Source organism: Sardina pilchardus, chromosome 8, assembly GCF_963854185.1.
Source record: "Sardina pilchardus chromosome 8, fSarPil1.1, whole genome shotgun sequence".
Lineage (NCBI taxonomy): Eukaryota > Metazoa > Chordata > Actinopteri > Clupeiformes > Clupeidae > Sardina > Sardina pilchardus.
In genome coordinates, this window is record NC_085001.1 from 8,569,903 (window position 1) to 8,597,047 (window position 27,145).

The following is a 27,145-nucleotide window of genomic DNA, read 5'->3' on the forward strand; positions in this document are numbered from 1 at the left end:
TCTTACAAGAGCAGAATGTGCTTTTTAAAATAAACTACGATTCAAGGTTCATACTTAAAGGTACACTACACAGGTTTAGGTATTTAAAGGTCCTTCTTTTCCCTCCTTGTCTGACTTCCGGGGGCGCGGCCAGCCGCTGACCCTGTGCTCACCGTTTGTTTGTTTGTGTTTTTAAACTCGTTTTATGTCTTATCCGAGTAGTTACGCTGTCTGAATAGGATATCGCTTGTTGGAAATATTACGACACTACACACTCAACAAGCACGATGGAAATATCCCAAACGTCATTAATATTATCAACTCAAAGTGAATCCCCTGACAGCAAGAACTGCTCCTATTTATTTAATTTTATATTGTTTTTATAACCATTGATGTTTGTCCAGTATGTCCAGTTGCTGTATGTTTAGCTGCCATATGTTGCTTATGTTGCTGTATGTTCAGTCGCTGTATGTCCAGTCGCTGTATGTTCAGTTGCTATATGTTGCTGTATGTTGCTGTATGTCCAGTTGCTGTATGTCCAATCAATGTGTCTGTGAAACATGTCTGTTTATCCTGTGTTTTGGGTGAGCCAAAGACAATTTTCCACCTTGGTGGACAATTAAAGACTTATTCTTATTCTATTCTTACACTAGACAGGTTTAGGTAGGCTATTTTTGGCGATTGCGCTCCCTCTAGAGTCGCGATATCTTTATATTTTACTCTGCTGATGTACAGTAAATAGCAAATTTCGGACTTAGGCTACTGTATCTCCCCACATAATGAAAATGCTCTTCTTTTGGAGGTGAAGGATTAACAACAGGCCAAACCTAACTCCAAAGAGCTGTCTCCTGATGAAGTAATGTTTCAATTGTCGTAAGATTTGCCGGGCCGCCGTTCTTGAATTTGCATGGCTGATATTCTCGGTAGCGAGTCACTACATCTAAGCTGTGTTAGGTGAACGATTTGCCTATAGGGTGAAGTAAGGTAAATTGGGACACTTTTAGGTAGATCACAAATAAAATTTAAAATGCTAAACAGACCACTTCACATGAGTTTTAGCAACATTTCTGTGCAGAAAATATGCTTCCAAATATAATTTTTAAAAAAGATATTAACCTTCAAAGACCACTAGACACCATACCACGCTCTTATTCTATCTTGTGAATACTAAGCATATACTGTAATTTGTTAAAATGCATCAGTGCAGTGGTCAGGGGGTGTAGCTAGGCTACACATGGTTGGTGACAATGCAAAATGGCCTTAGTCATGATCATATAATCTGTAACCGTTAGTTGTAATAGCCATTAAAGCAACAGGTTGAGCATTATAGTTATACTGTATATATATATATATATATATATATATATATAAATATATAATATATATATATATATATATATATATATATATATATATATATATATATATATATATATATATTATATTATATTTAGTGTCATGCCTTTTTGTACAGTAGCCTAGGCTACATCATTCTAATAATTAGGCCTATTATAATGACTTTGATCACAATTGTGTTGTGAATGTAGGCCTATATAAATTAGGGCAATGATCTTCATAGAAAGTGTTACCACAATTTCCTCTGAGATATTAGCCTACTGTAATCATCATGCAAATGTGTAATAAGACAGCCTACATTAGCCGTTCTGTGACCATCTCTGACTGCTATTACAATTTGCACCATCTGAGTCGCTGCAGATAAGATTGTATTATATCTGGAATATCAAAGTCAGTCACGGCCACCGGGGAATTTCCGAGAAACCTGTGGCTGCCTGTGATAGAAGGGAAATTGCCCTAAACTTTTCCCGCCTGAAGAGATTTAAATCCCTGCAGACACCTTGGATTTGTTCGTTTGCAGTTTGTGGTAGCCTTAATTATGTTGCCATTGGTAAGTTTATTTTTTTTAAATCACGTACAGTAGGCTAAGCTTGCTCTGCTTGCTGCCGCTCCAGAAAAGGGGAAAAGACCTTAAGTCGAATTGTTGATCGTTCATGCACAACTTGTACAACATGGTGTTCAACAGCAAGATGTTGAAAGGCAGACACATCCCGTCATACGGCACATTTTTGATAAAAACTTGAAGAAGTTAAGCAAGCTGCTCCAGACCTTTAATGTTGACAAACTGTATCCTTGTGCAGAGTGGAACGACGATGTCACCCCTATCTGTGCAGCAGTTGTCTGTGGAAGTGAAGAGCTCTGCACATACCTTTTTAAAGAGGGGGCGGATCCTAATATCCCCTCAACTAGAGGCTTAACACCTTTGATGTATGCTTTAGGTTCTAATGTGTCAATTAATGTATTTAGACAACTATTACATGGAAAAACTGATCCCAATTTCGGATTGCCCACCCCATTAACCCAAGCTGTGTGTAACAATAAAAAGGATGAAGCAAGGGAGTTGCTCAGGCATGGAGCTGTGCCTGACTTAAATTACATATCAAATCCAAACACTGATAAATTACTATCTAGCTTGTTACATGAGTTATGTGCTGAAGATGAGCAAGATATTGTCATTGCTAAATATGCATTATTTTTTGACCATATGTGCGACATGCAGAAGAAGCATCCAAGGGAAATATTTAACTTGTACCACCAGCATTTTTTAGATGTACACCCGAGCGCACAAGTTACCCTTTTTGATAGGGTATTCACTGCTGCCGGTATCCATGCTTCAGCATACAGACAATTGGGGCTTAAAGACCAACTTTCAATTTGAAGACCCCTGTGGTTGGATGTATAGACAAATAGTGTAGGAACTTGATTTCGGTGAAGAAATTAATCTTAAATGTACATTTAAAAAGTTTTTGAAAGAAATCGTGATTAAAATTACTTCCGCGTCTCAAAACCGGCCTGATCGAACGTGACGCGGGGACAGGTGAATGTTATCTCTTTGTTATGGAATCTGATAGAGAAGAGCAGGTTACGGTCGACTCTTACGACGGGCCATTGGCCTATAATTATGAGACGAGAGAGGGGTCCGGTAGAGATTAGGGGAAGGGTGAATGGCCAGAGGAGGGAGATACTGTAGTTGTAGTGTGAGGATAATCGGTGGAGAATTGGGCAAGTGTCTTGGTGAGTGACCACGGGTTAACGGCGGCTAACGTAACGTTGTCTTGTTTAGGCTACGGTTACGGCTATGTTAGCGGACGCTTTAGTCTAAAGGGGGCTGCCTTTATCACATTGCAATGTTTTTAATAAATCATATCTAGCAAATTCACTGTCGACTTTGTGTTTCAAGCATCCATGTAGATTGTCACCATCTGAGCCGCATGTGTAGTAAAATGTTTATCCCAGATTTTAAATGCTTATAGCTACTGTGATGGTCGGCTAGTCTGGGGATAGGGATATCTCGAAATGTTGTTGAAATTGCAATCTGATTTTTTTAATCAGTCGCTGCTTTCAGACCTGCTAGGCTGCTCCTTAGTAGGCTATTTCCGACGAACATTATGTTATTGTTGTGGTTATTTTATTGTTATTTAGCAGACGCCTAGGCTTTGTCCAAAGTTCGTTTGCAAAGCACCTAACTTGCGAACAGACTCTCTGCTGTTGACCTAGCCTAGTTTTGCCGTAATGTGGCCGCTATGTGAATGCAATCGCGGAAAAAATCCCCAGTGCATATTTACCTAATATTTAGGAAATTAGTAGTCTACATGTCATTTCTTACAAGGCCTTACAACAGTTATTAGAGCTACAATGAGGAAAGGAGAGTGAGTTTATCTTAGCACATTTTGTTTAACAGTTGCTTGTGTGGTAGATGTGTCTATGCCATCAGCAGTGGAGAGTGTGTGCTGTAGGGAGGTCGACGCCTATTGGTCCCTTGTCCAAAACCTTGGAAAAAAAAAAATCTAATTTAAATAGCCAGCTATTCTACACAAAAACAGTAAATCCTGTAAAGCAGGTTTTCAAACTCTGAGGTTTCCAGAGGTTGTTGTGTAGTACAGTAGAATATCAGCCAACAGGACATGCAATATTTACCATCAAAATGGTTTACTTTGAAAACATGGCATAATCAAAATTAAGTAATGTCCCCATCTCCATCAGACAGTTTCGATTCACAGCTTACAGGCAGGTTGTCCGCTGGGCGTATGGAATTCTAGGCAGGGACATCAGGAAAGCCATACCTTCATGTGTTGTTGCAGCTATAAGGAGGCAGTTTGCAGAAGAAGTACAAGTGTATAAAGGTTTCCGATGGCCCCGTTTGGAAGATGATTAATAAATTCATAGCGAACCAAACTGTTGGTAAAACTGATCTTTTATTGCATGTTCGTTGCAAATCGTGAGTGTCGTGCGAGATGGAGGCTGACTGCCTCATCCTTGGCAACCTTCTGAAGGGAAGTGGTGAGGGGGGGCGGGGCAGCAGGAGACAAGACAGCACTTCTTTCTTGCAGGGCCTGTGGTGATCTAGAGTATTCCCCTACTAAGGCCACCATAAGATTGGCTGCGTATCCTTGAGGAAAGACATGTTAAGAACACATTTAGTAAAATGGTTGACACATAAAAAGATACATTCAAATAAAATATATTGATAAACTAAGTGAAACTACTAACCGTACGATGATTTCTCTTTGATTGGGCGGACTGCCCAGCCACCTTTCCTAAACTGCGGGTAGCGAACGGTGTAGCGTGCCTCATCCTCACTGGTTCGAGCTTTAGGTCTCCAAAGATAATCCAATGCAGTCTAATGCAACAGAAATACAACACATGAGATTAATGTTTACAGTTCATTACATTACATTACATTACTTTTTATCCAAAGCGACTTACCACATGGTAAAAACATGTAAAGCTTTTAAGAGCAATTCTAACAACAATTTCAAGAACCACAACAAGTGCATCAATGAGTGTGTAGTAAGTGAATCGTGCAAATGAGTGCAATTGTCGTTCAAATGGGTCTAAGACAATGACTCAACTTTGCAATTATTTTGCGCACAATATGAAATGCTGTTACCATATTCATTCACCATTTACCTGCTGTTAGTGTTGCACATGCACAAAAGTACAAAAGCATAGCAATATCTTGAAATTAAACAATGTCACAGTTTTATTACTATCGATACGTTTAAGTGAGAACACTACCTGCTGTACATCCCAAGAAAAGAGAATCCCGTGTGTTTGGGAGCGAAGTGTAGAATGAGGGAATGGTAGGCCTCTAGGGAGAATGTCTGGTGCTGAGGGGATAACTGTCTTACATCTTTCACCAGTGCTTTCCTGGCAGCTACACTCTCCAGTTTAATGGCTGCTGGTGATCCTGCATGAAACATATTCTGTCATATAGTCTGCCGCATCTCATAACACAAGTAATTATTAGTACACATGGGGTTATGTATTGATAAAACCAAACTAAACATTCTTTAACAAGCATTTTAAAAAGTTTCGCCTCTTAACATTTTTACATGGGCTACTATGTTGTACCTGGTTCCAGCCACGCCTTGCCTCTCCTTCCAACGGTGGATGTGCGCAACTGGGGAATTCAGGAGTGCTGTGTTGATGTATATACTGCATATGGTTGATCATGCTCTGCCATTTCGCCTGCATCTCATCTGGATCTCCTGTATAGGGGTGGAAGCTGCGGTCCAGTATAGATGGTTTATAACAGCTGGCCTCCATAGCTTCAGATCTTCACAGTCCTTCTCAGCATCCAGTGCTTTCTGTACGCCTGTTCAAGTGCAGACAAACAGAGCAGAACAAACATATTATTAGTGAAGTTAAAAACACATGCACTATGTAATGCAACCAGTACAAACTATATTTTCTAGTATGATAAAGTTCATAATTTGCAATGTTTGCCTGAAAAGTGTAAATCACAAAAATAGTAACTAGAATCATGTCATCCTTATTTTGTGATTGTATGGCATGTATGGTGAATGCTAGATATAAGATAATTACCCAATGAACGATGTAAACATCTTATGTTGCACTGTGATCCACGATTGACCACTACTGGCTCGGGGTCCATCGTAGAGATGTCTCCATCTCCATCATCTTCAGGCTCTGAAGTGGTAGTTGCACCCGCCCCATCTTTGCTAGCAGCACTCTCTACCAACATCTGAAAACAGACCAAAACCACAACATTCAAAGAAAACCAATGTGACTCCGATGTAACTTCTAGTTACTAAACTAATGTTGTAAAGTATTACTTGGATGCGTTATCAATACGATCTGCTTATTGACACAATATAAGTACGAGGCTCAGACGCAGCCTCCTTTGGATAAAGTAACAGCTTCAAGAGTAAGCTGATGGGCTCTCGTGCCTTCATGGAGCTAACTTCACCAAGCCATCATCATTCCAGCAAATAAAAGTTAGGTCGAGACTACTCCACGTCGAGAGAAAAAAAAAACATTGCAAAATGACAAGCAGGGCTACATTTCGATGTACGATGTAAAAGCTCCCTTTCCATACTAACATGGCAGTTCTGTTTGTAAGCTTTGATTTGTCACAGACAACCAAGGCAACTTCCATGTAACTTCAAGGAAACTAATATTGTAAAGCATTACTTGGATACGGTATCAAATAAATCAGCTTATTAGCACAATAAAGTAAGTGTCAGGACAGGAGGCTGTGCAGCCTTGATAACACAAGTTGACGGTAGCAGCTTGGCAGGCTCTTGGGCTAACTTGAAGGCTATCATTATTCAAGTCATCAAAAATAATGCCATGACTAATCTATTATAACGTCGAGAGAGAAAAAAAAACATTTGAAAAATGACATACAGGGCTCCATGAAACAATCTGTATAAGGTATTATAACACTTACTGTGCAAATCTCCCGTTTTCGGCGTGCAGATTCTCTGCTAGTGACTCCACTCCCGCCAGACCTTGATGGTGGATTCGCATGTAGAGATGGTACAGCTCCATTTGCCAGCCTAACCCACTCTCTTCGTCGAAATCCCAGGCGAAATTCCGTAAGATCTCCTTGGTTGTAGCTGTCCGGTGTGAAGTGTTTTTCACACACCACCGTGTGTATCGTCACCGAGGAAGCAGCGAAATTGCTTCTCTTTGCCTGGACAAAACGTACCCAAGCACGGACATCTTTGTGTTTCTTGTTTGGAAATCGGTGGACCCGAAGGCCAGACAAGTTGGAGTTGTTGCATCCATAACAAACACAAGAATTCACCATCGTGACAACTCAAACCTACTCAACTATAACGATAACGTCAAGCTTTCTTTTCTCTTACCACTGCTCCACTACATAAACCCACAATGAGAGCAAGGCAAGGGCAGCGCGCCAATACGTGATTTCAGAATGTTGGTAAACAATGGCCTGAATGGGCCAAAAAATACTTCCGGGTGGCAGAACGCGAGTTGCTTCCATTGATTTACTACTGTAAACGGCTACTGTAAACGTAGTTAAAACATTGTTATTGATCAAGTAGTTAACGAAAACGTGTTGTGGCGACAGTTACATGACGAAAACCTGTTGCATTTAGGGTTGCGCCGCCAGATATTCAGCAAATTCAGTAGGGTTTTATCGGTTTCCCTCGGAAACAACATATATCCAGCGGAGACGACTAGGTGAGGTATAAGAGGACGTCAACAAAATGAGTGAGAAGATAGCAAGACTTCAGTTTCATGTGTAAATCTTGATCCATAATAAAATATATTCATGAAGGCATTTTCAGTTAACCTTTATTTTGACATTATAACATTTGGTCAAGTCAATAAACTGTGTCGATACGTTAGTCTTTAAGTTCACGTTATCTGCCACACTGAAATAGCGTGCTTAACCTTAATGCACATTGTTTATGTTAGTCTCTCGTACAGCAAGTCATAGCCAATACGCCATCTTAAACGATATACCGACTAAGTATCTTTCTGTTTAGCTGTCTGTCACTCGTCAATTTCACCTGTCTAAAGTCGCTCATTGTCCTGCGAGTCTGCTTGCTGTTCAACAGCGTCAACGTAGGCTATAACAGCTACTGTAAGTGCAAAATACATGAGAACTGTACAAAAACATCGTTGCAGGCTACCTCTGATGGATGTTTGATGTGTGTACCACATTGGTTTCATCGTTACCGCTAGTAGTTTGAGTGAATGCCTAGCGGAGTAGCGCTAGGCTACAGCGACCTATCCATATTTCACCGTCAAAAAAGGTCACTGCCATCCGATCCGAGCGACAGAAAACGATAGTGGCCTTTTTAATTGGATGACAGGGAAACAAACCATCCATCATAGCCTAACACATTGTGAGTCAAAACAACAGTGACTAAAATAACTACTCAATGGTAGGCTGGGGCTCCTATACAAATTACATGACAAGACAAAGGTAGGCTACAGCATTCATACGATCTTCTGAGTTTATTCCCTCATCTGTCTGAATTTTCACCACGTCTGTTCTTAATCAGTTTACCTGTTGGCGATCTGAATCTTGTCCCAACTCAGAAAGAGAAACTGGGCGTCCGACAAAAGTTATCTCAAAACGTTGCATTGCATGCCTGCAGTCAGGACACTCCGATTAGAAGAATATCTTATGATGTTTGCTTTCATCGTGTCTGGTTAGGACACATGTAATAATCCTGTCCTGGCTCTCAGATGACAACAACGTTTCGCAAATAGCTGTGTAACTCCAGCATATTTATTATGTTCATGCATAACGTGCATAAAATCACCCTGACCATCTAGCTTCCCGCTTTCCTGCCTGTTCTGTTTTCTATCCCATAACTCCCCCGTGTTCTTAAAGGTATATCCCCCTAGTGCTGCAAACATCACAAAGCACCCAGCAACAAGAATATAATTCATTCAAACCATTTACTACGTGTTCTCAACCTCCCAAGACTGGTTAAATTATATGGAAATGCTTGTTTAATAGTGAGAACGCTTCGCTTTAGCCACCCGGAAGAATTTTTCGTTTAAATTATGTCATTGTGACGTCGTAGTAAATTCACGTATATACCTGCCCTTGCGTCATAAGCGCGTTCTCAAGGAAAGGGTCAGTTTTTGGTAGCCTAGCTGAGAATGGGTACACTTTCTTCTATATTTCTGCCCGTTGGTGTTGTAAAACGTATATATGCCTATGTACGATTTTTTTTAATTGACATCATCTTACAGGATTCGGTGTAAATTAAGTTAAACAATCACCTTGAAAGTTGGCCTTTAAGTGGCTAAAAGAATCTCAAAACCTGCACAGATATGTAGAGGAGGCACTTAAAAACTTTTCAAAGCTTCCTAACCCAGCCCAACAGCAGCTTGTTGCAAACAATTTATGTTCAGCTTTATGCCTCATGGAAGAAATACCAGTGAAGTTTTCATGTTCCCTTGTGCCCATCCTTCTGCAGTGTCTTGCAAAGACCAGGGATAATACTGAAACAGTTCTTACATTGCTTTATGTCGTCACACAAAAGACCCCCAAACAGAAAGATGGATGGGATGCCCACTTTATCTCAAAGATGTGCGAAGGCGTAGTCCTCTTTACAGATCCAAAGTACTCGGCTGAAATTAGTGCAATTGCCTATGGGATAATAAGCGAACTATATTTATATGGGGGGGGGGCCTGAGGTTATCACATCCCTTGGTGTTACATCAGTCCCTGAGAGGGTTTTGAACGCTGCAGATAGCTCTATAAATGAACCTTTGAAAAAGAAATTGAGAGAACTGAATGAAAGTCTTAGAAAGCGATCTTCAGATGGGCAGTTTTTAGATCAGGAAACATTTACTCTGGAACAAGAAAAAAGAAAGAAGAAGAAGAAGAAAAAGAACAAGAAGAACAAACATATAAATGAAGTGGAGGCTGGTTCAATGACTGGAACTTCAGACTTTAACACGCCAGTGAATTCAGTGGAGGAATCTCTCTCTGTTGATGAAAGCTCAAGTGTTACAACTTTTCCGTCCGTCACTGGCATTGAGACAATATCAATTCCCCGACCTTGGCTCAAAATCAGTGTACGCTGGAGGCTAAAGTTGGAAAAGCTTGCTAACATGACAACGGCAGAGGTGAAGAGAGTTAGAAATCTCACTTTTTGTGTAAATTTGGACTATCTGATTGCAAAAGGTAGTGATGGCACTGAGGTATTTCTTGGCCTCAGAGATGACGGGACGGAAGTTGCTATTAAACGCATGACCAAGTCAAACTACCAGCTGCTTAAAAATGAGGAGGCATTCTTGCGTCTGCCACAGCTTGAAAGTCCCAATATTGTGCGATATGTGGACTTTGCTGAGGATGAAAACTTTGGTTACCTAGTCCTTCAGCTTTGTGAATATACCCTGGAAGAATACATTCAAGGTGGCTTACCAGAGGACTGCCTGGAGAAGAGGATCGTTCTGAAGACAAAAGTGGAAGAAGTTCTTCGTAGTTTAGAAGTCCTCCATTGTCATGAAGCCAAAGTACTCCACAGGGACATCAAACCCCAAAATGTTTTGATTGGTAAGAACAATGGCCATTTATTTTGTATGTGCAGAATTCTCTCTGTGTATATGTGTGAGTGAGTGAGATAGTGAGATAGTGAGAGTAAGGCAGATTTCGCTGGCTCAATTTCAATATTTAAATTAAATTACAAAGGTACATCATGCTGTGCTCATGGGTTTTACAGTGTGTTAAGCTTACATTCTTATATACCTTCTTCATTTGTGAGCCATTCTGCAATGCTTTGCCTGACAAAAGTTTTTCTTCACAAGACATTCAAAGAAAAGCAAGGTTGGCTGATTTTGGCATCAGCAGAAGACTGAATGTTGGACAAACAACATTGGTCACCAGGCCTGCAGGGACCAAATGCTGGAAGTCCAGAGAAGTTATTGAGGAGGACAGTGACATTGGCTTTAAGAGAAGCTCAGATGTTCAGGTGAGCACTTGATGTACCATGCTTAGTTGGGCATGCATGCAACTTTGGATTCCTAATCAGCCTCCTTTCAGGTTGCAGGAATGCTGGTGTACTACATCCTCTCCTGTGGACACCATCCTTTTGGGAAAGGAAGTCGCTGTGAGACAAATATTCTAGACGGGAAGTACAATTTGGATTTGGTGGAAGATGAGCTGGCTAAAGATCTCATCAAGTGGATGATCCAGGCTGAACCCAGCCACAGACCAAGGGTGGAGGAAACACTCACTCACCCCTACTTCTGGAAAAATGAGAGGTTTGACACACCACAGTTATTACTACAATGTAGACAGAGGCATATCAAGCTTTTAAAAAAAAAAAAAATTAAAGTGAGTGTTCTGGGAGAGGGAAGTGAAATAATCCGGCCACATTTATGTAATTCCCTGCAGGGATGTTGGAAGTATTTTCTAAGAGGGGGTGCAAATGGGTTAGCACAACCATAGCTGTAGGTAAAGGGAGATGCAGATCATCTCATGAATTCATTTATTTGGGTAAGCCCATGGTCTGCATTCACTCCAGCGACTGAGACAAGTGAAATAAATGTCTTAAAGCTCTCTTCGCTATAGTCTATTTGCTATGACATAAGCTACCTCTGTTACAATAAATTGTGACTTTAGTCTAACACACAACAGCCCAATTTCAAGGTGTTTCGAGGTATCACTGGCCTACGTATTAATGCATAGTCTAGGCTTGAAGTCACAAAGCATGTTTGCAAAAATAGCAAAGGGAATAAATGAATTGTGTTGCATAAATTATGTATACCATCTTAATTACAGTTTTTCTGTACAGTTCAGATCAAAAGGAACCAAAACTTTAGTGATAACGAAATGATACAATATATGATAATAGATGTCAACACACAGCAAGATAATGCAGTAATTCTTCTACACTTCTACAAGTGCACAACTTGACAAACTGTCAAATGAACTTTGCGCACCCATGGGCCTGCCAATGAATTTTGTCCCCCATGGGCGTGTCAATCAATTTTTTTAAATTCTTATTTTTAACTAAAATGATAACACCAGTGACCGTCTTGCGCTTGGAGAAGTGGAGAAAAATGACTGCCCTGCATTATCTTGCTGTGTGTTGACATCTTATTATGATATATTGTATTATTTCATCATCAGTAATACCTTCGTACATAAACCCCTCAACGTTCATTGCTCAAATGGACTTTTTGAGAGTCAGGCCTACTACTTTCTTGCATTTCAGACTAACATGTGAAAACAGTATGATTGCACTGTTAAAAGAAATAACATTTTATTTTCTTCACTTTTGTCTCTGATGGTGTGTTTTGTTATTTGGCAGAAAAGTGGAGTACTTGATAAAAGTGGGGAATGAAAAAGAAGTAGAGAGCTTTCGAAATGCTGACAAGAAGCTCCTGGAGGAATTGGAGATATTGACTGTGGATAGAACCTTCTCTGACTGGAAGACCAAAGTGAGTTGAATCCTTACATCTGAAGATCTATGTGCAAAGAATGAACTTACTAGTCTCACTGTCACACATATGGAAATAGTAATGTGAAAGTTAATCAGTTCAACCAGTTAGTTTACCACCAGTAAATGTGTACATTTTTGCACACATATACTCCCAGTTCCCCTCTGAGCTGGTCCACAAGCTGGATGAGAAGCAGAAGAAGGCCTACCCAGAGAACACTCTGGCTCTACTGCGTTTCATACGCAATCTCCACGAACACCAGTAAGTTAACTTAGCTCAAATCACAACCAGTAAATGTGAAGTTCCTAATTGGCACTGGTAGATGTATACTGATGTTTCTGTTTATTCATTAGCTCTGTTGATGCAGACCAGATTGAGCTGATGACATTGTTTCCTGACCTGTTCTCGAGTGTCTACAAGTTTGCTAAAGTTAAAGACTGGAACTCAAGACCAAGTCTGAGGAAGTTTTTTAAAGAGTAACTTACTGCAGTTGATTGTCTCTCCATTGTTGTCTATCTTCCTGTCAAAAGTGGATGTTTTGATTTTCTGGATTTGTTTTTGTTGTTAAAATGTACATATTTTACATGCAGTGTCTTTGAATTTTCCCTTGGGGATCAATAAAGTATCTTTCTATCTATCTATCTATCTATCTATTTATCTGTCTTTGAAATGTTGCAGATTAACTTTAACATTTTCAATTTAACAGATATGAATGTCCACAGTGACCAATGATAAGGAAAGTCTCTCAGAAATGTTCATGACATTACATTGCATTTATGAATTCGGCTGACACTTTTATCCAAAGCAAACTTACAACATTTAAGCTATTGACTAAAGCATTACATAAATGTACAACTACAGAGTTACAGTATAACTACAATAGAATAACATTTAAGTCCAAATCTTGTGTCACATGGACGTACAGTTCTAAAACTGTTTTTACTTTGAATTAGCAAGAGAAGAGGTGCCATCCGGTGAGGTCAATCTTGTGTTTGTCTTGTCAGTTGGCTGGATATATTCAGCATTCATCAGTCAACTATTTTTGTGACATAGCAAAATTAAAAACTCAGAAAGAGTTGAAAAAGTCATGACTTGACAAGCCATGAGGCCCCACCCACGTTTTATCATCATTTTATCTTTCTGGTACACATTTCTCTCTGATCTACAGTTTCAATTCTGTCTTCAGTTTTCCAAACTTGTGGTGGTCATCTGTGACATGTTGCCTTTGGTAAGTCATATTTTTATATTGGAAAGATTCGTAAGAAATAGACAGAATTTTTTTCTGACAGTGAGTTTTGACCAAGCTTTTTTTTAAAAGGGTGTACCCCTACATTTCATCTCAGCACCCCTGAAAAATTAAGTATTGTGTGCATAATTCAACCTCAGGTGTGCTCAAGCTCTCTAACGCTATTCATTTTGCAATGTGGTTTGTTGGAAATGTTCAGTATCCACACCTTTATTGATAAGCTACTGTATAAAGGCGTAGCTCGTAGGATTCATTGCCCAGATATAGTGCTGTTGGGTAACTGTTGCCTACAAAATGTCACTATTCTTGTTAGCTCACCTAACTGAAACCTTCTGTGTCATCACAAAATGTTACCCTTTACCAGTTAAAATAACTAAATTATGAAATATGAACATTTTAATAAAAAAAAAAACCCAAAGAGGTCAATGATTTAATATTACGCCTATCTACAGTATATTGTACATCAACCTAGCTGTTCAATTGCCGATGACAGTCAGTGGGGGATGTGGTGTGATATCATGGTGATAAAGACCACGTTCCTACAATTTGTAGTGGAGTCCCTGACACCATACAAAATAAAAGAAAAAACATAACTGCTGGTTAATGGGGTGGCTTTTTTTGTTTTACCTTGAAACACCTGCCCCCCTGTCTGCTCGGCCCTAACAGCAACAGTCCCTCTGTAGAAACTTGGGCTCTGGGTCATTTGACATTAATATGACACAATAAGCTGTGTCACTGGCACTGTCACAACACAACAGCATTTATTTTATGTCAATAAGACATAGAGAATAAGAACTTGTTTTTCTTTTCAATAAGACATGCCTTTTTGGTGGCACAGTTTAATGCTTCATGGATGACAATAAACCTTGATCTGAGCTTTTTGTGAGATGTTCAAGGCCCACAAGCGAAGCTGATAGTTATGTTAGCGTGATTTTCTGTCCCCAAAACTGAATTCTGGGGCATGTCAGTTTGTTGCTCAAAATATAGGTGTTGTTGCATTATTTGTTTCAAGACTTGCATTTGTGATTAGGCTAGCCCATGGCAACTTTGCTATCACCAGGTGTAAACAAGGAGCGATCGCCTCCTGCACAAACTGCAAGGTTGCAATAGCGGATAGGGACACTGGGGGCGGGAGGAAATCTTACTGTTTTCGATCAAACTGGTCAGTCAAGCAAAACAACGATTTCTAAGCGATTTTATGAAAAAGTTGCATAGGGTCTCTTTAAGGTTGTGTATTATGTGAAATAGCACCACCGATTGTTCACGGTCAGTTCACAGCCACAGCATTCTAATTTCGTTGTATTCTGTGCAATGAAATTAAAGTATTCAATTCATTCTATCTCAGTGGAATTTGGAAGCAGTGGAAATGAGAGTTATATTACAACATCCGTCAGTGGTCACTATCATTAACATTCATATTGTCACAGCATTACGGTGCATCTCAGAATACATTTTCACACTCAGAATCTTTCAGGGAATAAAACACGACATTTGAATAATATGCTTTGAACAAGGTAATTTTAATGCTAAATCAATCTTCTTTTCACAGAAGGTATATACTGTACAACCTCAGGATGTCAAGAGGGAGACACATCCCGTCATGCAGTGCATTATTGATGGGAAGTTCAAGAAGTTAAAAAAGATGAAATTTCAGGTCAATGAACGGTATCCTTGTGAGCAATGGAAAGATGATGTCACCCCCTTATGTGCAGCGGTTGCTTGTGGAAATGAAGACATCTGCACATACCTTCTCAGAGAAGCTGCTGATGCTAACATCCCGTCAACTAGAGGTTTCACACCTTTGATGTATGCGCTGCAGTACAGTGCGTCAGTTCATATAGTTAGACAACTATTACATGGAAAAGCTGATCCTAATTTGGGATTGCCCATTGTACAAGCTGCATTTAACAACAGAAAGGATATTGTAAAGGAATTACTCAGACATGGAGCAGTTCCTGATTTGAATTGGGTATACAATCCAAAAATGGATACATTATCGCAAATGCTACACGAGCTATCTTTGGAAGATGACCAAATTACAAACTATGCTCGGTTTGTTGACCTTTGCTGTGATGTAGCAACAAAGGCTCCAGAGGATGTGTTCATACTGCACCAGCAGCATTTTTTAGAGGTACACCCCAAAATGCAGCATACCATTTTGGACCGGATGTTTTCAATGGTTGGACGTGAGGCTTCAACATATAGGCAATTGACTATTAAGTGGCTTAAAGATTCTCAAAATTTGGACAAATATGTTGATGTGACAATCAAAAACTTAACCACAATGCCCATAGAACACTGTACAAATGTTGTAAGCAATTTATGCTCAGCTTTGTGTCTAATGAAGGAAATACCACTGGGGTTTTCTCTCCAACTCATACCCTTTCTTTTGAAATGTCTAGCAACACCTCAACTGGCTGCCTCTCCTGATGTCTTTCTGCAATTGCTAAACATCATCACACAGAAGACTAGGGAAGATGGCTCAGATGATCAATTTATTGATGAGCTGTGCAAGCTGTGCAAAGGCATAATGCCCTTTACACATCCAATGTACCCAATTCGCACTGGTGCAATAACTTATGAGATAATAGCACACCTGTATTCATATGGGCGTGTACATGAGGTAATCAAATCCCTTGGTGTCACATCAGTACCTGAGAGGATACTGCTCTCTGCAGACAGTGGGATGGATGAAATTTTAAAAAACAAATTGAGAGAACTGAATGACAACCTAACAAAGCAATCCTCCGATGGGCAATCACCTGAAGAGGAAGTGTTTTCCCAAATAGAAGAAAAAGAAAAGAGGAAGAAGAAGAAAAAGAAGAAGAAAAAGGGAAATAAAAAGAAAACCTCAACAACTGTCATGGTCTCTGGTTCAGAGATGGCTTCAGACAAAAATTCAGTTGATGAATCTTGCTCTACTGATGAGCAAAGGTCAAGTATTCAACCATTTTCTTCTGACACCGTAACAATGACAAATCCACGACGTTGGCACCAAACCAGTCTTCGCTGGAAGGACAAGTTGGAAGCAGTTGCTAACAGAAGAACAAAAGAGAAGAACGTACAGAATCTTACTTTTTGTCCTGATCATCTTATTGCAAAAGGAAGTGATGGTACAGAAGTCTATATTGGTCTTAGGGACGATGGCACTGAAGTTGCTATTAAACGCATGACCAAGTCAAACTACCAGCTGCTTAAAAATGAGGAGGATTTATTACGTGGGCTTGACAATCCCAGTATTGTGCGATATGTAGACTTTGTTGAGGATGAAAACTTTGGCTATTTAGCCCTTCAGCTTTGTGAGTACACCCTGGAGGAATACATTCAACCAGACAATCAACTTTTACCAGAAAACCATCAGGAAAAGATGGACATTCTTAAGACAAAAGTAAAGGAAGTCCTTCATAGTTTAGAAGTTATTCATAGTCAGGATAACAAAGTGCTTCACAGGGACATCAAACCCCAAAATGTTTTGATTGGTGAGAACAATAGGCTTACTACTTTGTCTAACTAATACTGTTCATTCTGTATGTTACATATTAACAATAGTTACACAGTTATTCAGAATAAGACTGTGTGTGTGTGCGTGTGCGTGTGCGCATGTGTGCGTGTGCATACATGTGTGTGTGTGAGTACACTGTAAAAAAAGTCTGTAAAAATTACAGGGGAAAACTGTAAAATGGCAACAGTAATAGACCATAAAACCTAAAACAGTACATCACTGTAGAAGAAACATCTAATTACCCTAAATCAAGAAACGGTAATTCTACTGTAAAAATATGTGGAGTATTACGGTGAATAACTGTGAATTGGCTACATTAATGGACCATAGAACTTAAAAAAGTATATCACTGTAGAATAAACATGTAATTACCCTAAATCAAGAAACGGCGCAAAACTTGAATTGTACTGTCCAAACATGTGAAACATTACAGTGAAGAACTGTGAATTGGCTACAGTAATAGACCATGAATCACAAAACAGTTTATCACTGCAGTAGATACATTGAATTACCCTTAATCAAGAAATGGCACACCACTTTATTTTAAGACAAACTACAGTTTTTCTCAATTGTTTACACACAATTTCTGGTACTTGAGACACAATTCCAATAATATGTAGCTCATGCACCAACCTCCTGAATCGATTCTGTTGAACTATAAGCACAATTTCTGCTTTACACTCAAATTGCCGTTCTAAAACACACTGTTTTCAAAACACTACACACAATTCTCTGCATTTGACACAATTTTCATGAAGAAAATGTCTTGTTCTCTCAAGGAACACACTGCCATTCAAATCCTAAAGCTAACTGCCCTACCATGCACACTGACTCATCACATGGGCAAACTCCTGTCACACAGTCTTACAATTAGCAATCAGAGCTTTAGTATTACAGTATAGTAGTACAGGCAGAGGCAGAGCCAGAGGAGTGAGAGAGTAGGAGGATGGGGAGGCCAAGGACCGTAATCTCTGATGAGATCCGAGCCACTAGAACATTGCAGTGCTGCGTATCAATACAGTACAGTACCGGACAGTACAATACAGCTCAATGAGCACAGTAGTACAGTATTGCCTGTGGGCTGTTCTGTAGGACTGTAAAAATAAAGTATGTTTCAAGTATTTGGGTAAAGTAATCCTACTTTCTATTCCTACACAGTTTACAGTATTTTACTATTTGTTTGGCAGCCGAAAGATTACCAACACAAGGTTTTCTGTCTCCTGAACAGGAAAATGAAATCATGAGCATTGTCCTAGAAAAAACGGCATAACATTACGGCAAATACAAAGAAAAAGAATAGAAAACAATGAGATATTCCAAAATATTGATAGGGTAAGCATATAAACTTACTGTATCAGCTTATCTACTGTTTGTAGTACTGTTTGTAGTGTAACACTGAACAAAAAAAGGCCCAAGTCATTATAATGAATGGAGAAGAAGTGTTTTCAATTCATCGCAGTGTTTTACACTGAGCACATCAGTGTTCAACTGGTCCTTATAAATGTCTTGATATGATGGTTTGTGTGTGTCTCTTGAGAACAAAAGAGCATTTTGAGGAGAAATTACATTGTTTTGAAGGTAAAATGTCATTTTGCAGGAGAATTGTGGAGTTTTGCCCATTGTGTATGTTGTTTTGGATTTGTGTGTAGAGTTCTGAGAATATGAGGCATGTTTTCAGAAAATGTGTGTTAACAATCGAGAAAAACTGTAATGGCACACCACTATTTTGAGAAACAAATGAATAAATCCTAAAATGGAAATATTTTTACACTTGTACCAACATTTTGGCACCACTTATGAACAAAGTTTTACTAAACTTTATTTCCATTTCTGTTCAACAACTTAAGTTAATCAGTTTGAAGCAGTAGGCCTAAGTGGGCTATGACTTCATGTTTCACTAAGGTATCAAAATAGTGTGACACTGAGGTCAAAGGTGGCCCAAAGGGAGCCCGATTTTAATGAGTGGAAGGGTAGGGCCTACGCTACAAATGAAACGTCTGCTTGCTTGAAAATACCCATATTTATTATTGAAAACCTTATTAGACATTATTTGATTAAAACAACTATTCAAAACAACTGGAACATGTGAAACGGAGACGGTAAAAATCAAGACATTTTGAGAGACATGCGCATGCGCGGCGCAGCGTACCACGAGGCCACTTGAAGATAGATGAGAGACGTTGAGAAAAGCAAGCATCTTGGACAAGACCAGATCGAAGAAGGTAATATACATATATTTATTTTACATTTTCTCAATTCTACCTCACTGTGCTTCATTTCCTTCATGTAGTGAATACATAATTGCTTTGTCTGTTGTGTCTATTTGTCGGGCTAATCAGGCAGATTATTATGTTTTCGCTCATTAGCTAGCTAACCCCACGTTGTGCAGCGGTAGGCTATTCCATTAACGTGTTCGTGCTGCAGCGCTATCAAATAATTCCACCATCTCTCATGTCGTGAAGTTTAGATATTCAAATAGTTTATTTCGAGTTGTTTCCCGTGGTTCTGGGAAAACGTATTGCCCCCTATCTCATTCAGGCTACGGTTGTCCTTAGGGTTTTGAATCATTTTAAGCTAGCGGTGTTTTCCAAGGTAAAGCGCGACTTTTAATCAGCAGCTGGAAGTTTGCGCCTTTTTTCTCCCTCAGTGGCAGTGCTCACTTACTGTTAGTTGTGCTAGCTAGCTACTCTGTCCGGGTGGTTGTACGAGAGCACTACGTTTGGGCGAGGAACACATTTTATTTGAAATAGAGTTGTTGGAAACACAGTTTTTCTTTTCTTTTTAGGTTAGTTAAATTGCTGTAATTCTAGTTGTTGCCGTGTATGTATGTCACGGTTCATGGTGCAGCTCAACAGTATTGTGTTGCCCTCAAAGTTAAATGTAGCTTGAATGTTGAAATGTCATTTCTTTGGAAAGTTGGTGTAGACATTGATAAGTTTGTTCATTGCATTCGTAATCGTTAAGATGAACCACATTGCTAATTCTCCCTCGCTTTTCTGAATACTGGGTGTGGCGTAGTCTTGTACAACCTATCATATGCCAGCATTGTTTTTCGAAAGTATCCAGGTAACGGTTGACTGTGCCTTTTTTCTGTTCAGAGGAAGGGCTCGCTCACTTAGTTTAGGTAGTGCTGCTCTGTACGAATTGTTGTATTGATCGTCCTGCTTTGGCGAGGAAAACTTTTAATTTGAAAGCTATTTTTTTGCTACTCTTTTTTTGGTTGAAGTTTCCTACATATCGGTTATCTTATCAGGTGCATAGCAACAGTTTTTTTTATTGTCCTCACAGTTAAGTTAAATGTAGCTTGAAATGTTGAATTGCAATTTCTGTGGAAAGTCAGTGAAGACATTCAGAGGTTATGTTCTTCATTGCAAACTTCATCGGAATGAACCACATTGTTTATTCAAGTGTTGTGGTGCCGACTGTGGAAGGACATTTTTCAGATATGGAGCATTTAAGGCTCATTTTTACCGCAGGCATAACGTACCCGCTGCCCATGTTTCTGTTGGGGCCGTTGTTAATACGTACAGATGCCCAGCTGCTTTGTGTGAACACCATTGTCAAGAGATCAAGGATCTGTTAACACACTTGAAGGAACATATTGCTGAAGGACGTGCAGTAGGTTGTCCAGTGACTGGATGCACAGGTGTTTTCAATATCAGATCTTCATTTACATCTCACATGTCACGGAAACACAGAGATCTTTCAGATGGCAGTATCAGTGACTTATACAGAGAATCTGCATGTCAGTCATCAGTTGCAACTGCTGCAACAGCTGCAACTGAATCAGATAGCTTTAGCCCTCAAGTGAATGAGGGAGGCACAGATGAAGGTGATCTGGATATAGCAGACAATTTCAGTGAGCTTTTTCTCAGAAATGTCAGTTTGTTTTACATGAAATTACAGGGACAGTTTCTGTTACCTGCTTCGACCATTCAGAATATTGTTGAGGAGATGCAAAACATTCATGACTTAGGTCAGACATATACCTTGAGTAAACTTAGTTCATTGCTAAAAAATGACACACCATTGTCAGATGAGGACATCACCAAAGTTTGTGAGTCTGTCAGAGGTTTCGATCTGTTTTCTACATGTCATACAGGGCCGATGCGAACAGCATACTCAAGAACTCAGACTTTCAAAAAAATGTTCAACTTTGTTGAGCCTAAGAAATTGTTTTTAGGAAGAGATGAGAATCGGAGAGACAGGTTTGCCTATTATGTTCCAGTGAGGGAGACTTTGAAATGTTTGTTAGAGTCTGATCTATGGCTGAGTCGTGTATCAGGAGCACACTCGACTGAGACTTCTGCGGATGTTCTAAGCGACATTAGTGATGGTCAAATATTTAAACACAAAGATTTTTTTATGCAAAACCCGTCCTGTCTAAAGTTAGTTCTATACCAGGATGCCTTTGAAGTTGCTAATCCTCTAGGCTCTGCAAAGACCAAACATAAAATATTAGCTGTTTATGTTTCTGTTGCTAATCTGCCACTTCATGTACGGTCTGACACAGACCACATGTCACTCGTTTTATTGTGCAGAGAGAAAGACTTCAAAGAATTTGGGCATGCTAAGGTGTTCTCTGAATTACTAGGCGACTTGAAGGAATTGGAAGAGAATGGGATAGTGACATCGCATAAAACGGTAGTCAGAGGGACCCTGTATTGCATTGCTGGCGATAATTTGGGCTCGCATTGCATTGGTGGTTTTTCGGAAAATTTCAGTACTTCACAATATTTTTGTCGCTACTGTCTCATAACTCGATCTGAATTTCAGGGTGATGATCCAAACCTGTGTGGACCAGAGCGCACTGTTGAGAAGTACGATTCTGCCATTGATCGCCTCCAGACTGAAGATACATCAGAAGGATTGAAGTTCAGGTCAGTTTTCAACTCTTTAAATTACTTTCATGTTTGTCAGCCAGGTCTGCCACCTTGTCTAGGCCATGACATCTTTGAGGGCATTTTGTCTTATGATGTTGCACTGTGTCTTAAGTATTTTGTTAAGACAAAGAAATGGTTCACTTATTCCACTCTGAATCGGCGCATTAATCAGTTCAAATACTGTGGATCTGATGCTTCTACGAAGCCATGTGCAGTCAGGCCCCTAGCAAAGAAACTGTCAGGACAGGCCATACAGAACTGGAATTTTCTGAGGCTGCTGCCTCTTTTGATTGGTGACAGAGTGAAAGACACAGCTGATGATGTTTGGCAGTTGATTCTGCAGCTAAAAGACATAGCTAAAAGACATTGTGGACATGGTATGCGCTCAGAAAATCTCTGTGCCTCAGGTTGCATTTCTGGATGTTCTTATTCAAGAATATTTAGAGTCAAGAAAAGCTCTGTTCCCAAACACTAAGTTGAAACCCAAGCATCATTATTTACGCCATTATCCGGCACTCATTCTGAAATTTGGCCCCTTGATCAGACTCTGGACAATGAGATTCGAGAGCAAGCACAGTTATTTTAAGACATGTGCAAGGAATTTAAAGAATTTCAAAAACCTCTGCTTTACTCTCTCTGAACGACATCAAATGCTGCAGGCTTACCTCTCAGCAGGATCACTTGGCCAAGTTGTCCTGCAAGTTAAAGACAGTTCCCCATTTTACCTGGCACTCTACAGTCAAGCCATTCAAAATGCAGTCAGACAATGTGGCTTCACTGATGTTATCACAAAGGTCACAGTAGAAATGTCTTATAAGGGAACATTGTACAAAAAAGGACAATTCCTTGTGACTGGTAATACGGATAATGTGGAGTTTGGTGAACTAGTGCTTATTTTGATCAAAAATGACACTATTCATTTTCTTTTGTCAGTGTACACTGCCGAGTTCTTGGCTCATTTCCATATGTACTCTGTTAGAAAGGACAATGAAAAGATGCAGTGTCTGAACATTAGTGACTTAACTGATTTCTATCCGTTGCCATCTTACCAGAAGGATGGATATCAGTTGGTTCCATTGAAACACAGTGTGCTGTCACAATAATGCATGCCTTTCTATTGCCCGTCATTCTGGTGTAAACTGAACTTTATTACTTTTTCATTCTTAGAAATGGCTGATTCAGATCAAAACAGCATAAGAAGTTCCATTTCTAAGGTGTTGCCAGACCTCCCAGACCCAATTCTGGACCTTGTGGAGGAGACCCTACAGTCATTGGGGGTTGAGACCACAGAGGATTTTCACTTTTTACAGGAGGCTGATCTTGCATCTGTTCTACGACCAATACAAGCGAGAAGATTGGTTGCTGCATGGAAACTAACCAGTAAGTACAAATCAACAGAATTTACTTTAGCATATACCAAGGATTACCATTGGTCTTGAATACCAATCATTGTTTTTCATGCTCTGATGGGGGAAAAAAAGAAAACGTTGAAAAGCGAACACTGATTTTTGATAATTTCCCCCGATCTGTCTTATCCTGGAAATGTGTGTCTCTTGATCATGTACCACCTCTAAAATCAGATAACCCTGCTTGCGGGATGAATCTAATGCCTTGTGTCAATAACGCTGGTGACTTTGGATAGATTCCTTTACTTCACATACTGTCATTTCAAAATCTGTATCTCTGCAGCTAAACCACAAATTACATTTCAGTCATCTTCCATCATATTCTCGCTAGAACAGTGCGCAGATTCTATAATACATCTTTAGATCGATTTAGGCAGAATATTTTGATATTTGATTTGTTTAATACTTGATTTGCAATTATCAAATGAACTACTGCTACACAGACCACGAATCAGTTTAAAATGTCTTTAATTTCATTATTTTTGTTTTACAGTTCAGAGCCCTGAAACCCACAGCCAGTCAGCCATCAGTCCTTCCGTTTCACCTTTCACCTCTCCTACCTCCACTCGCTCCTCACACTCCCCTTGCCCCTCACCCAGCAATCGGATTAGAACTGCAGATTGGGTTGACAGCTTTCAGATTCCATGGGCAAAATTTCCTGAAGACTTGATGCAGTGCTTGGAGAGAGGGAAAAGGCCAAGTCCACGTTTACGGCGAGAAATGATTCGGATTATTGTCTCTGCAATGATGAATGCTTGCACATCTCCAAGTAAACTAGAGTCTACAGAAGTTGCCAAAAGAATAGTTGCCAAGTATCCACAGTCCCTGAAAGACGTCATAGAAGGTGAGGTAGTGGGAGCTGGATATCACTCACTTGTCAAACAGCTACAAGCCCGTATTGACAATGTGAAGCGGTCCTCAACACCACGGATAAAGAGGCGCAAACGAGAATCCGGTGACTCCGACACAGATGAAATCCCAGCTGAGCAGAGGGCGGTTGTTCAGGACACATATGGCTGCATTAAGTGGAATATGAAGTTCATGCCAGTCAGTGAGACATTGGAAAGCCAACAGGAAAAGAGGGATAAAATGAAGATGCTTCATGAACAGCGTACCTTCAGTCCAGAAGAGGTCAAAGCTCTCATGGGGTGCACATACTACTCCCAACGCAAAGCAATAAATACAGGAACAGATCTCCAAAGCCTGACGGAGGAATGGCCTTTTTTGTTTGAAGAAATAGGGATGACCGTCCATTTCCTAGAGCTCACAGGATTACAACTTAAAGAGACCTTTCTCAATAGTGTAGAAAAAAAGGGAAAACGCCTTTTGAACTTCATGACAACCGCTTGTGCAGACAAGAGCAAACGCGTCTTTGAGACCGCAACAAAGCTGAAATTTCAGAGAGGACCGTTGGAGGGCAGCTCCGATGACATCAAGGATATGGTGTTTCTTCTTCTCTCATACTTCAACGAAAAAGAGGGGAACCTCTTCTACTACATCGAGGAGACATGCCTGGCAAACGAAGTACTCGTGGAAAACTTGCCTGTGACACCTTGCATCATTGTATGTGGTAAGTATTCTGGTTTATTGAAGGGGCCTGTATGGTCATGTTATATAAATGCATGTCAAATTTAAAAATACTAGGTGTGATTCATCCCCAGTTATATTTTGTATCCTTCATGTTATGTGATTCACTACAATACTGTCTGATATGTTCAAAACATTTTGTATTTGCACTACGGCATTTTAATAGCTGGTGTGCTATTCTTTGCAGGAACCTCCTGCTATGCTGCAAGGCTGTTCATGCTCAGCATAGACGGCAAGATCGTGAATGACCAAATCTCCAACTTCATTACTGCCATCTGCCTGATGTTTGGAAGCTACTTCTGCCTGAATATCCACTATCCAGTAGACCTGGGTTCCACTCTTGAGCTCCTTCAGAGGTAAGAACTGTGTGTCAGGTTTTTTTTTTTTTTTAAAGGAACACTTCACCGTTTTTTTTTTTCATATTAAACGACATTATTCCCTTAAAGGAGAATTCCGGTGTGAAATTGAGCTTAACTGTACCGAAACATGTTAAGGTGTACTCACACGTGTTTTAGACGGACCTTCGCTCACCCCCCAGCATTCCGAACTCCGCCGTTTTCAGCCTAGCTTGCAGTAGGCTTGAATCTATTAGATTGGGCATCACGTAGCCTATGCAGCTAAATCGCTATTTTTAAACCATTAAAACGGTTCCAAGTAACTCCACACTGCATTGGTATACTTCTGAGGGTCCTGATATTTAAAACGAGATACTGAGAACTTTGGAAATGCACAGGAAGTTTATTGAAAAAAAGACTGTTTACAAGCAGTACCTTCATAGAATCTCTCCACTGGGCGCCATCTTGTAATCAAGTCACGATAAACTGACTGACGAGCACGAACGAACAGGAAGGACAGGGGAACATATTGCAAAAGTAATTTCATAGGAAATATATAGTTATACTGTCTACATGAGCATGATTAGTAACAAAGCTCAAAATGTTTGCAATATGTCCCCCTGTCTTTCCTGTTCGTTTGTGCTCGTCAGTCGACTTATCGCGACATCACCACAAGATGGCGCCCAGCGGAGAGATTCTATGAAGGCACTGCTTGAATAAACAGTCTTTTTTAATAAACTTCCTGTGCACTTCCAAAGTTCTAAGTATCTCGTTTTAAATGTCAGGACCCTCAGAAGTCTATCAATGCAGTGTGGAATTACTTGGAACCTTTTTAATGGTTTAAAAATAGCGATTTAGCTGCATAGGCTATGTGATGCCCAATCTAATAGATTCAAGCCTACTGCAAGCTAGGCTGAAAACGGCGGAGTTCGGAATGCTGGGGGGTGAGCGAAGGTCCGTCTAAAACACGTGTGAGTACACCTTAACATGTTTCGGTACAGTTAAGCTCAATTTCAAACCGGAATTCTCCTTTAAAGGGATATTCCGCCATTTTTGGAAATACGCTCATTTTCCACCTCCCCTCGAGCAAAACAATCGATATTTACCTTGTTCCCGTTCATCCAGCCATTCTGTGAGTCTGGCGATACAACTTTTAGCTTCAGCCTAGCATAGATCATTGAATCGGATTTGACCATTAGCTTCTCGCCTGCTAGCTTCATGTTTAAAAGTGACTAAGATTTCTGGTAAGAGTCTCCTCTCAAGTTAGAAAGTGCAATAAGACCAACTGAAAATGAAACCTGGTGTTTTTCTAGGCTGATTTGACATGGAACTACACTCATCTGGCGTAATAATCAAGGCAACTTTGCAAACTACTGGCACTACTACTGCTTGTTGTCTATGGGGACTATTTTCAGATGTTGCGTACGATATCACTGTGCCTATGGTATGTTTGCAAGTTGCCTTGATTATTACGCCAGATGAGAGTGTAGTTCCATGTCAAGTCAGCCTAGAAAAACGGCAGGTTTCATTTTCAGTTGGTCTTATTGCACTTTCTAACTTGAGAGGAGACACGTTTTAAATGGGAAAATTACCAGAAATCTTAGTCACTTTTAAACATGAAGCTAGCAGGCGAGAAGCTAATGGTCTAATCCGATTCAATGATCTATGCTAGGCTGAAGCTAAAAGTTGTATCGCCAGACTCACAGAATGGCTGGATGAACGGGAACAAGGTAAATAACGATTGTTTTGCTCGAGGGGAGGTGGAAAATGAGCGTATTTCCAAAAATGGCGGAATATCCCTTTAACTAAGACGAGTTGATACATACCTCTCATGTTTCAATGCGTGCGTGCACTCACTGGCTCTGGTGCGCGGCGCAACTTTGATAGCACTTAGCTAGCTCAATGCATTCATTAGGATCCAAACAGAGATGATGTTAGAAGCG

At 40.0% G+C, this 27,145-nt stretch overlaps 4 protein-coding genes and 1 long non-coding RNA gene across 6 annotated transcripts in view; 4 read left to right on the forward strand and 1 right to left on the reverse strand.

Moving 5' to 3' along the window:
- Positions 1–5,079: 5,079 nt before the first annotated feature.
- On the reverse strand, positions 5,080–6,794 carry LOC134089515 (uncharacterized). 2 transcript variants are annotated; one of them, XR_009940068.1, is made up of 4 exons: positions 6,752–6,794; positions 5,884–6,043; positions 5,410–5,653; positions 5,080–5,245 (listed from the first exon to the last, which is right to left on the reverse strand). It is a non-coding gene; the product is annotated as an uncharacterized LOC134089515 (long non-coding RNA). The 2 variants fall into 2 exon arrangements; XR_009940067.1 differs by lacking the exon at positions 6,752–6,794 and having other exon boundaries at positions 5,884–6,688.
- A 2,292-nt stretch (positions 6,795–9,086) lies between these two features.
- Positions 9,087–11,302, forward strand: LOC134089516 (serine/threonine-protein kinase/endoribonuclease IRE1-like). Its single transcript, XM_062543959.1, has 4 exons — positions 9,087–10,354; positions 10,606–10,769; positions 10,841–11,061; positions 11,195–11,302. Exons 1-4 carry the CDS (start codon positions 9,472–9,474, stop codon positions 11,214–11,216), a joined length of 1,290 nt encoding a protein of 429 aa, XP_062399943.1. The 5' UTR covers positions 9,087–9,471; the 3' UTR covers positions 11,217–11,302.
- A 2,102-nt stretch (positions 11,303–13,404) lies between these two features.
- Positions 13,405–18,773, forward strand: LOC134088580 (uncharacterized). The gene is made up of 2 exons (XM_062542603.1): positions 13,405–13,471; positions 15,039–18,773. The coding sequence occupies exons 1-2, from the start codon at positions 13,460–13,462 to the stop codon at positions 17,001–17,003; spliced, it is 1,977 nt and encodes a 658-aa protein (XP_062398587.1). The 5' UTR covers positions 13,405–13,459; the 3' UTR covers positions 17,004–18,773.
- Positions 18,774–19,553: 780 nt separating this feature from the next.
- LOC134089403 (uncharacterized) lies at positions 19,554–25,227 on the forward strand. Its single transcript, XM_062543846.1, has 4 exons — positions 19,554–21,871; positions 23,042–23,254; positions 23,774–24,850; positions 25,055–25,227. Exons 2-4 carry the CDS (start codon positions 23,044–23,046, stop codon positions 25,225–25,227), a joined length of 1,461 nt encoding a protein of 486 aa, XP_062399830.1. The 5' UTR covers positions 19,554–21,871; positions 23,042–23,043.
- A 1,631-nt stretch (positions 25,228–26,858) lies between these two features.
- Positions 26,859–27,145, forward strand: part of LOC134088594 (alpha-(1,3)-fucosyltransferase 7-like) — a 163,173-nt gene continuing 162,886 nt past the window's right edge. Inside the window, exon 1 of the mRNA XM_062542637.1 lies at positions 26,859–26,932. The gene's annotated coding sequence lies outside the window, so the exon portion shown is untranslated. The remainder of the gene's footprint in view (positions 26,933–27,145) is intronic.

What these genes read in the sequence shown, in the direction of transcription:
- LOC134089516 (XM_062543959.1), top strand. Translation starts at nt 9,472, where the DNA reads ATGGGGGGGGGGCCTGAGGTTATCACATCCCTTGGTGTTACATCAGTC. An exon ending in ACCCCAAAATGTTTTGATTG is followed by an intron (nt 10,355 to 10,605) that starts GTAAGAACAATG and finishes TTTCTTCACAAG; the next exon opens with ACATTCAAAGAAAAGCAAGG. An exon ending in TACTTCTGGAAAAATGAGAG is followed by an intron (nt 11,062 to 11,194) that starts GTTTGACACACC and finishes AATTCCCTGCAG; the next exon opens with GGATGTTGGAAGTATTTTCT.
- LOC134089403 (XM_062543846.1), top strand. Translation starts at nt 23,044, where the DNA reads ATGGCTGATTCAGATCAAAACAGCATAAGAAGTTCCATTTCTAAGGTG. An exon ending in TGCTGCATGGAAACTAACCA is followed by an intron (nt 23,255 to 23,773) that starts GTAAGTACAAAT and finishes TTTGTTTTACAG; the next exon opens with TTCAGAGCCCTGAAACCCAC. An exon ending in ACCTTGCATCATTGTATGTG is followed by an intron (nt 24,851 to 25,054) that starts GTAAGTATTCTG and finishes TATTCTTTGCAG; the next exon opens with GAACCTCCTGCTATGCTGCA.